The 9664-nt window shown below is 49.4% G+C and overlaps 1 protein-coding gene across 5 annotated transcripts in view; it reads left to right on the top strand.

Annotated features, from left to right (window-relative positions):
- The first annotated feature begins 963 nt into the window (after positions 1–963).
- The window catches only part of GET1 (guided entry of tail-anchored proteins factor 1), a 65462-nt gene continuing 56761 nt past the window's right edge, over positions 964–9664 (top strand). Inside the window, exon 1 of one of the 5 annotated variants that reach the window (XM_049627849.1) lies at positions 964–1482. In XM_049627849.1, coding sequence (XP_049483806.1) covers positions 1381–1482 — 102 coding nt within the window. In that variant the 5' untranslated portion in view covers positions 964–1380. Of the gene's footprint in view, positions 1483–5428; positions 6196–9664 lie in introns of those variants that run through there. The other 4 variants (XM_049627851.1, XM_049627847.1, XM_049627850.1 and 1 more) reach the window with 4 other exon arrangements.

Raw genomic sequence — 9664 nt, 5'->3', positions numbered from 1 at the left:
AACGTGTACATATCTATATATCTATCTATGTATATATATTGTAATATTCCCTATTAAAGGACATACTGTTGGCCCCTGCAACATAGATTCCTAGGTGACTTAAATCGAGCCTAGCACTGAGGGACATGATGGACCCAGGGCAGATAAACAATCACCCTGGCATCAAGGGAGAAAATAATGATCAATGCTTTCTGTTGAAAGATTATTGATCAAAAGGGGGAAATGATGAGAGAAAAACTCTCTCCAAAGGTCTGATATACAAGGGACGCTATTAGATTTCTTTCTCAGTCAGCATGACTGTGTATAAACTTTGTTCAAACCAAAAGCCTGATTTACGGCCCTCCACCCATGTACTGTACATCTGGGGATGAGTAGCCTGAAGGAAAACCGTCTTAAGATATCAATCAAGACTCCTGCTCCCTGCATTCCTTTGTGATGAAACTCATGATTCCTTCTTATATGCTAATCTGTAACCTCTTGAGCTTGTGCAAGATGTAAAAAAATATAACCTTGTAAAAACTGATTATTCTCCGAACAGTTTCTTCCCTGTGAAGAGCACGTTTCCCAAACAACTGTCCTAACATGGGCTCGAAGAAAACTTTACTTTTAGAGATTCTAAAAGGTTTGTTTATTTTGCAAGGCCAGTAGAACCACAGCTCCTCGATTCATTTGATTAGAGTTAATTCTCAAAACCCAACCTTGGCAGAGGGGTGAGCCAAACATCTTTTGCTTTACCTATCATATATAAATGTGAATTGGGATTATTTTGCAGTAAAACCTCATCTTCACCTAAACTTAACGTTATTACGGGCTGACTGTAAGCAGTACCTTCCGATTAAAACTTATTTTTTAGGTATGCAGCTTTGTAAATTGTTTAGATTTCATTGTTTTGTTTTGAAATGTAAACTCAAGGCATTTTACATATAACTACGAAACCTTTCTTTTTAGTCACTTGCTACTACAATTACGATAGTTTTCCATTTACGGAAAGGCTTATTTTAAAATAAATTTATCTAGGAATAAAAGCGAGTCAATTTAAAGAAAGTACTCGTTACGTAAGTGGTTCGCAGCGACAACAAAATTAGACACGGGAGCAGCCGAATCACCAGAACCGGTAAAACTGCAGCCAGGACACGGTGGGGAGGGTGCGGGAAAACTACGGAAGGCCGAAAGGCCAAGACGCATGCTGCAAAGCGTTCGCCGGGACCAAGAAGAAAAGAGGACTCCGCCTCCCCGCCAAGTGCGGCGCAGTGCGCAGGCGCGGCGGAGCGCCTCAGAGGTCGCTGCGTTTCATTGCGCAGGCGCCCGCGAGGGCGTGGGCGCCGGCGTGGTCCCCATGGAGTTACCTTAGCCCAGCCGGCAGCTCTAGGAGATTCCGGGATGAGCGCGGCGGAGGCCGACCGCTGGGCGTGGCTGCTGGTGCTCAGCTTCGTGTTTGGGTGCAATGTCCTCAGGATTCTCCTCCCGTCCTTCTCCTCCTTCGTAAGTGACTGTCTGGCCTTCCAGGGGGCCGGTGGGTCTCCGCCGCTGTCCCCGGCGAGCCCGGTGTAGACACATGGGACTCAGACCAACCGCGTGAGGGCCGGAGAAGCGTCTGGTTGGGCTGTTCGCCTTAAGGTTTTTCTTTTTTCCTTCCTTCCTTCCTTCCTTCCTTCCTTCCTTCCTTCCTTCCTTCCTTCCTTCCGTTGTTAGCGTCTAAAAGTTGCAAGGCTTTACTCCCAAATCCGGATATCTGGATTCTCGGGGAGAAAAAAAAAGAATGACCTGGTAGCACCTGGCCACGTTTTCACGTGGCAGCAGCCCTCAGACTGGGAGTTCTCAGTGCCCCTCTGCCAGCCACGCTTAGTTCCGTTAACCCCCGGTCCCTGGAGGCATCCAGCAGCCTCGCTGCTGGGGGTCCAGTGCCTGGAGGCCCTGGCCCTTTCGTGCATGTAGTGCCAGAGCGCCAGCTCTGCCAGGTCCCATATGGAAGGATCTCAGGGTGCAGCAGCCCCCGTTCTTGGGGTGAGAGGCAGTGTAGACAGAATCTCGGCACTGTGTGATGCTTCCTGTATTCAAGGGAGCGAAGGGCACTGGAATGCAGCTCTCCGCCGTGCGTTTTGCGTAGGCATGAGTACATAACCTCGGGTCCAGTCGTCACGGCTGCTGTAAAATATGAATATCATCCCGTCTCCTTTTACTAGCAGAGGAGGAGTCTGACACAGAGGGTCAAGGGGTTGCACTGTGTCATCCGGTTCGGGACTGCGGGGGTGGAGACTGATCTTGGTTTGTGATTCTCCTATTTTGTCCCTCTGCCTGTTGGAGCCCGAAGAGAGGTTTGGTGGCAAATTTGATGTCAGGTGTGTGTGGGAAACAGGGAGCTGTTTCCTGGGGAAGGGCGCCCTCTTTATGTCCACAGCGGGAGTGAGGGACTGTCTGACAGAGCTCAGAGACTGGGTGCAAGCATTGGAGCATTATTGCCGGAAACGCAGTTCTGTGCTGATTTAAATTGGTGGTGTATGTGTGTGTGTGCGTGTGTGTGTATCGGGGGGTGGGGGTGGAATTGAAGACTAGGCAGGATTTCCACTTTCTTTCTTTATTCTACCAGCATTCACTGAGTGCCTGTTTTGTGTAAAACTCTGTGCCAGGACTTTACTACCTGCATTGTCCTAAGGCATACAGAATTCTCTCTAACCCCCCAACCTCCCTTCAGAATCTATCCTGATGCTACCTAGTCCTTAAGATGATGTCCCAAGTACTTAGCATTGCATAAAAGACCCTTGAAGAGCTGGCCTCTGCCCATCTCTCTCTTTTTTTTTAATGTTTATATTAGAGAGAGAGAGAGACACTTGGGGAGCAGGGGAGTGGCAGAGAGAGAGAGACAGACACGGAGACAGAATCTGAAGCAGGCTCCAGGCTCTGAGCTGTCAGCACAGAGCCCGATGTGGGGCTCAAATTCACGAACTGTGAGATCACGACCTCAGCCGAAGTTGGACCTCAACCGACTGAGCCACCCAGGCGCCCCTTTTTCCTTTTAAATAAAAAATTGTGGTACAGTACACGTAACATAAAGTTTACCATTTTATCATTTTTAGGTGTGTAGTTCGGTGGCATGTAGAATCCGAGGGAGACACAGTAATCCACATTGTTGTGCAACCATCACCACTATCCATCTAGAATTTTTCCATCCTCCTAAACTGAAACTCTGTCCATTCAGCAGTAAGTCCCTGTCCTCTGTCACCTTGGCCCTGGCAACCACAGTTCTACTTTCTGTCTCTATGAATTTGGCCACTGTGGTTATCTCATGTAGGTGAAATCATGCAATATTTTCCCTTTTATGCCTGGCTGATTTCATTCAGCATAATGTCTCTAAGGCTCTCTCTGTTGCAGCATGTGCTAGGATTACCTTCTTTCCTTTTTAAGGCTGAATAATATTTCATTGTATGTATAGACCACATTTTGGTTATCCATTCATCTTTTTTTTTAATTTTTTTTTTAATGTTTATTTTTGAGACAGAGAGAGACAGAGCATGAATGGGGGAGGGGCAGAGAGAGAGGGAGACACAGAATCGGAAACAGGCTCCAGGCTCCGAGCCATCAGCCCAGAGCCCGACGGGGGGCTCGAACTCACGGACCGCGAGATCGTGACCTGAGCTGAAGTCGGACGCTTAACCGACTGAGCCACCCAGGCGCCCCTATCCATTCATCTTTTGATGGACATTTGAGTTGTCTCCACCTTTTGGCCCTTGTGAATTATGCTGCTGGAACATTGGTGTACAAATACCTGTTAGAGTCTCTGCTTTCAGTACTTTTGGGTAAATACCCAGAAGTGGAATTTCTGAATCATGTGGTAATTCTATTTTCAATTCTCTGAGAAACTGCCAAACTGTTTTCCACAGCCGCTGCACCATTTTGCATCGTCACCATCAATGTACAAGGTTCTAATTTCTCCACAATTTCCAACACTTGCTATTTTCTGTTTTGTTTTGTTTTTATAATAGCCGTCCTCAATGGATGTGAGGTGGCATCTGACTGTGGTTTTGATTTGCATTTTCCTAATGATTAGTGATGTTGAACATCATTTTATATGCTTATTGGCCATCTGTATACCTTCTTTGGAGAAATGTCGATTCAAGTCCTTTGTCCCCTTTAAATATATATGTATGTATTTTAATGTTTATTTATTTTTGAGAAAGAGCGTGAGGCAGGGAGGGGCAGAGAGAGAGGGAGACACAGAATCCGAAGCAGGCTCCAGGCTCCGAGCTGTCAGCACAGAGCCCGACATGGGGCTCAAACTCACGAGCTGTGAGATCATGACCTGAGCCCAAGTCGGACGCTTAACTGACTGAGCCACCCAGGCGCCCCTGTTCCCCTTTTTAATGCAGCTGTCCCTAAGGGAAGGGCATCCTCTGTAGGCCCACAGCAGGGAGTGAATGGTTTTTTGTTTTTTTTTTTTTTTGTTGTTGTTCATTTGGTTTTTTGTTGAGTGAGGAGCTGTTTGTATATTGTGGATTAAACTACTTCTTAGGTATATGATTTGTACATATTTTCTTCCATTCTGGGGGTTGCTTGCCCATCTTCCTTGGAGTATCACCTGGATTCTTATGTACCCCATCCCATTTCATCTCTTGTGGGAGCCATATGAAACTAACCTAAATTGCTCAAAGAGGCTGTGTTGGCTTTGTGCTCCTCTATGAATCGTTCGTAATTTCCCATTAGCAGAGGGGGAAAGAGGAGTGTTTGTTTCGGGTGTGGCAGCAGCTGTAAGGAAGATCTGTCATCATCTCGGGCTCCTTAACTAAGCTTCCACCAAACCCGTGCTCTGCAGCTAGTGCACACTCACTAAAGGTTGTCGCTGCAGTCTAGTTGTGCCTGAGGCTTGCACCCGTGGATGTTCATCGTTTAGATGAAAGAGCCCTGGGTTTGCCTTTGGACTTGGGTTCACATTCTGTGCCGCTTCCCACAGGAAGTACAGCCTCTCTAACCTCAATCCAGTTAGCTTTCTTAAACCCGTTTCCCCTTGGTTGTAGCGCTATTTGCCAGGGTTGTGAGCCAGGCTCAAAGGATGATGCATAGTTATCCCATCAGAGTACAGCCCTTATTTTTGGTGTTCAGAACAGGGAAGAGTAATGAAGACATTGTACAGCCTGGTGGCTGGGTTTGTGGCGAGGGTCAGTGTAAAGCTGTAAGGCATGCTTTGGTCCTGGGCCGGGTAAAATGCTGTTCTTTCACGACACTTAGAGGCTGCCCATTACAGGCCCTCCCGAGGAGAATCAGAAAGCTTAATTGGGAATGGGCCATATCCTCGTACTTCCAATTACAGCCTTCCCTACAGTGTTTCAGAAGCATTTCCCACCCAGCCAGAAGCAGAGGAGGGGCACGCCGTCCCATTAGTCGGGTAGGCTGGTTGAGGCCCTATAATCTCTTAAGTATCACAAGTCCTCTGCCTAGCAAAGCCTGGCCAGGTCCTGGCAGGGGATCTCAGCTCAATACTGGGGCGGAGGAGGGGCCTGGATGAGGATACCCAGTCCCTGGTGTTGACTTGGCTGGCATTTCCTCAGAGTTCTTTCCCGTCTTCAAGCTGGTCACAGGACGTATGGATGACAGAGCCTAGTTCCTATAGTAGGCGATCCAGGACTTTGTTCAGCCAAAGGCAGAGGAAGAGGTGGACAAAGGTGCCCCCTCGAGCGCCCACTCTGCGCGGGTGTCGGGAGGCGCGCTGCGCAGGCGCCTCAAGCCTGACGAGGGCATTGGGCCGAGTGAACGTCCCAGCGAGCTGCGTGCACTGCGCAAGCGCCCCGGGAACGACGGTGAGGGGCGGGGTGTAGGGAGGTGCAGTGCGCAGGCGCCCCAGGACTGACGCGGCAGAGGGCGGGGTGTAGGGAGGCTCACTGCGCAGACGCCCCAGGATTGACGCGGCCGAGGGTGGGCTCAGCGCTGGCGTGAGCAGCCCCTCCTTCACGGGTCCTCGCTTTGCTGACCCTAGACGCGGGCACAGCGCAGGCTGTCCGCCTGGGACTTGGTTTGTGGGGCCGACTGCCGTTTTTATAATTGATGATTTTGGAATTGCCTTCATTTTCTGCTTTAAAAAGTGGCCGCCTCCGTTTCCCTATAGGGGCCCAGGCCACTGAGACGAGGGGCAGACACTGCAGGAACTGCCACTGTAGGTGCCTTCCTGGGACCCTCCTCTCCCTTTCCAAGGAGCATGGTCACCTAGTGAGTTCCTGTTGCAGACCAGGCGTGAGGATGACCCCCAAGTAGTAGTTGTGGGGGCACTGGGGGGTGGGTGCGCAGGTGCGGCCTTGTGAATGTGGTCCCCCGTCCACGTGCGGGGGACCTGTGCTGTGAGGGGGGCTCCCGACTGGAGAGCGCTGACCCTCCGGGCGTGGCACGTTGGGCTGTTTCGGGTCCGCAGAAGGGGCCTTGGTCCCTTCTCAGGATGAGGAGTGTGTCGCCTGTATTAGGGACACATCTGAGCGGGCAACCCCAGCATGTCATTCCCCCTGTGCCTCCTGTGTTCCAGGAGGGATGAGCCTTTGGGACTTAAATGGCATTATGCATTGATTAATTTTCAGATGGGTCTGGTCCAGGGAGGTAGGTGCCAGCCATTGAGTGGTAGAGTGGGGTTTCAGTCTAACCCGGTGTGACCCCAAGTTCAAGCTCTAGCATATTGTCTGTTGGGAAGGGAGTGTGGAACTTGGACAGGACCTGAGGGTGAGTCTGGTAGGACACTGAGCTCATGCAGGCTGGTGGCCAGCGTCTGGGGCACCAGGGTGACGAGAAGGATCGGTTCTATCCTCGTCTTCTCCCAAGATTCTCCTACTGCCTGTCATCTTAATAACTCATTTTCTGCTTGAGAATTCTTTGTAGACCCATCTCCAGGTCTTTGAAAAGCTGTACCCCACACAGCCTATCTGTTTCTGTCAAGTGGGAGGTTTAATGACCTGGAAGGTGCTTTTGAGTACATAAGGAGGACAGGGGTTTATTTTTGTTTTAAACATTAATATTCAAAACCTTTACATTCAAATCTCATTGAGTGTTACAATTCAATTCATAATTCTAGAATGTTTTAGTTGTCACTTGTAGGGAGGTCTTGGATTAATGTGGGTACATATTTGCAAATTTAAACACTTTCGAATAGTTCTGTATACTTGCAGATGTCATTTATCCGTTCCCCCCCAAGCACTGCAGTTGTCTAATTTAACCACAAAACTCTTCACTTCTCCCCAAGCTCATTTTCCCACCCTCGCTCACCGAGTGCTGAGTAAACACCTTTGGCCTTCTCGGTTTGTAATTTTCTTGTGTGTTCTGTATACTGCTAACTAATGTGTTTGTGCTTCTGTTTCTTCTGTTGAAAATCTAGTTAAAAAAAAATTTTTTTTTAACGTTTATTCATTTTTTGAGAGACAGAAAGAGACAGCATGAGCAGAGGAGGGGCAGAGAGAGAGGGAGACACAGAATCCGAAGCAGGCTCTGGGCTCTGAACCGACAGCACAGAGCCCGACACAGGGCTTTAACCTACAAACCACAAGATCATGACCTGAGCCAAAGTGGGATGCCCAACCAACTGAGCCACCCAGGCGCCCCTTGAAAATCTAGTTTTAAAAGCGAGGTTTATTGACGTGTACTTTGCATTTAGTGAAATTGACGTTTTCTAGGTAGGTGGGCAATTTGATGAGTTTGTGCCCTTATTCAGTAGGATAACCACCATCACAATCAAGATAGGATCTCTTTCACTCAAAAAATCTACTTCTTGCCCATTTCTTGATGTGTTAAATTTAAACATCCATAGACTCTTTGCTCTTAAAGATGATTCTGTGACTTTCTTAAGAAAATTTGTCCTGTTCCTATTTTTGTCTCCAGAGTGGATCAGGTTGGAGTATATCTGTCCTTTAGTTAGGGGGTTGGGTAGGGGCCAGGCGAGGGCAGGGGGGTGAAGACAGAGCTACTCTTGGCATGAGGCCTGCAGGAAGATGTGCGGTAGCAAACACACTGCTTTGTTCAGGTGCCCTTGAGAGACCTCTCGTGTCCCCACGAGAAGGACTTCATTGCGCAGGCACCGGAGGTTGCCACCTCAGAGGGGGTCCCAGGACCTGGCACTTGCGCGGGCGCCGGGGGAGACCCGTGACGGGGACATGGCTTCCCGGTCTCTTTCTGAAGAGTTGCCCTGTTGTGCAGAGGGGAGCCTAAGCCGGAGGGAGCAACTCATTGTGCGTGTGCTATGTGCCAGTACACGTCATACGTTATCTTCTTTCTTTTTTTTTTTAAGTTTATTTATTTATTTTGAGACAGACAATGCCAGCAGGGGAGGGGCAGAGACCAGGAGAGAGAGAGAATCCCAACAAGGCTCTGCGTTGTCAGAGCAGAGCCTGACGAGGGGCTCCAACTTACCAACCACGAGATCGTGACCTGAGCCAAAATCAAGAGTTGGATGCTTAACAGACTGAGCCATCCGGGTGCTCCTCTTTAGTCTTTAAGAAAAAAAAAAATATTTTTTTAATGTTTTATTTATTCTTGAGAGAGAGAGCAAGTGAGCGAGCACGAGCAGGGGAGGAGCAGAGCGAGAGAGGCACGCAGGATCCAGGCTCCCGAGCTGTCAGGACAGAGCCTGACGCGGGGCTCACAAGCTGTGAGATCATGACCTGAGCCGAAGTCGGAGGCTCAGCCGACTGAGCCACCCAGGTGCCCCTCATCTTTTTTTTTAATCAAACTTTTAAAAATTTTGAAACAAACGTGCAGGAAAGTTACGCATACAGTGCAAGGAACCAATATTGTTTCCTGAAACATTTGAAATTAAGCTGTCAACCTGCGCCCCTGCATTCCTGGATGCACTAGTGTATAAACAGGTGGCTTGTCCACAACACAACCATCAGGGACCTTCCTGATCTCTCGTTCCTGTTTTCACTCCTCCCAAGTGAGGTCCTTTGCAGCAAAAGGACCCTGGTCAGTACCATGCGTTGCACATACTTGTCACGCCTCTTCAGTCTGGAAGGATTCTTGGTCTTTCCTGGACTCGCAGGGCTGACATTTCTGAATAGGGCAAGGGCAGTGAGTTCGCACAATGGCCTTCTTGGAACATCCTTGTCTGATGTCGCAGAAGGGATGCTGTGTTCTCATTGCAGGTCTTCTGGCGCTGTGGACTTTGGTTTAGGGGTGTTCACTCTCCGCTTGGGGTGGGTGCTCCAGGGTTTCTCAGTCCTTCCCCGCCCCAGACCTGCGCTGTGGGTGGGTCTCACTCCACCCTTGCTGTCAGGGGATCTGTACTTGTCCTGGCCGCTGCCCAGCGCCACCTGGTGGCCACTACTCCCTGGTCCTGGGGTGGGAGCGAGCGACCCTGCAGTTGTGTGTGTTGGCGTGCGCAGGTATCTGGGGACGCTGCATGTGAGCGATGGGGGCCTGGCTGTCGGAGGTGCCCCTTCACAAACCTTTACATCTGTATTTCTCCATCTGCGGAAAATCGCAAGTTCACACCCATATGCCTCCAATTCTAATTCAACACAGCAGGATTCACTGTATTCTTTTCCAGATCCATATTTCTAATCCCCTTTTCTGACAGAAAACTGGCTCCCATTATTTTCATTATGTCTGCTGTATTTGATTAAGGCTTTGTAACTCCCATCCTCACTGCTGCCTGCTCCCCCCCACCCCCCATGCCTGTTCCCCCATGCCTACTCCCCCTCACCCC

Source organism: Panthera uncia, chromosome C2 (assembly GCF_023721935.1).
Source record: "Panthera uncia isolate 11264 chromosome C2, Puncia_PCG_1.0, whole genome shotgun sequence".
Classification (NCBI taxonomy): domain Eukaryota; kingdom Metazoa; phylum Chordata; class Mammalia; order Carnivora; family Felidae; genus Panthera; species Panthera uncia.
Note: the sequence above shows the minus strand (reverse complement) of the source record. Positions and strands in the feature narration are given on the sequence as shown.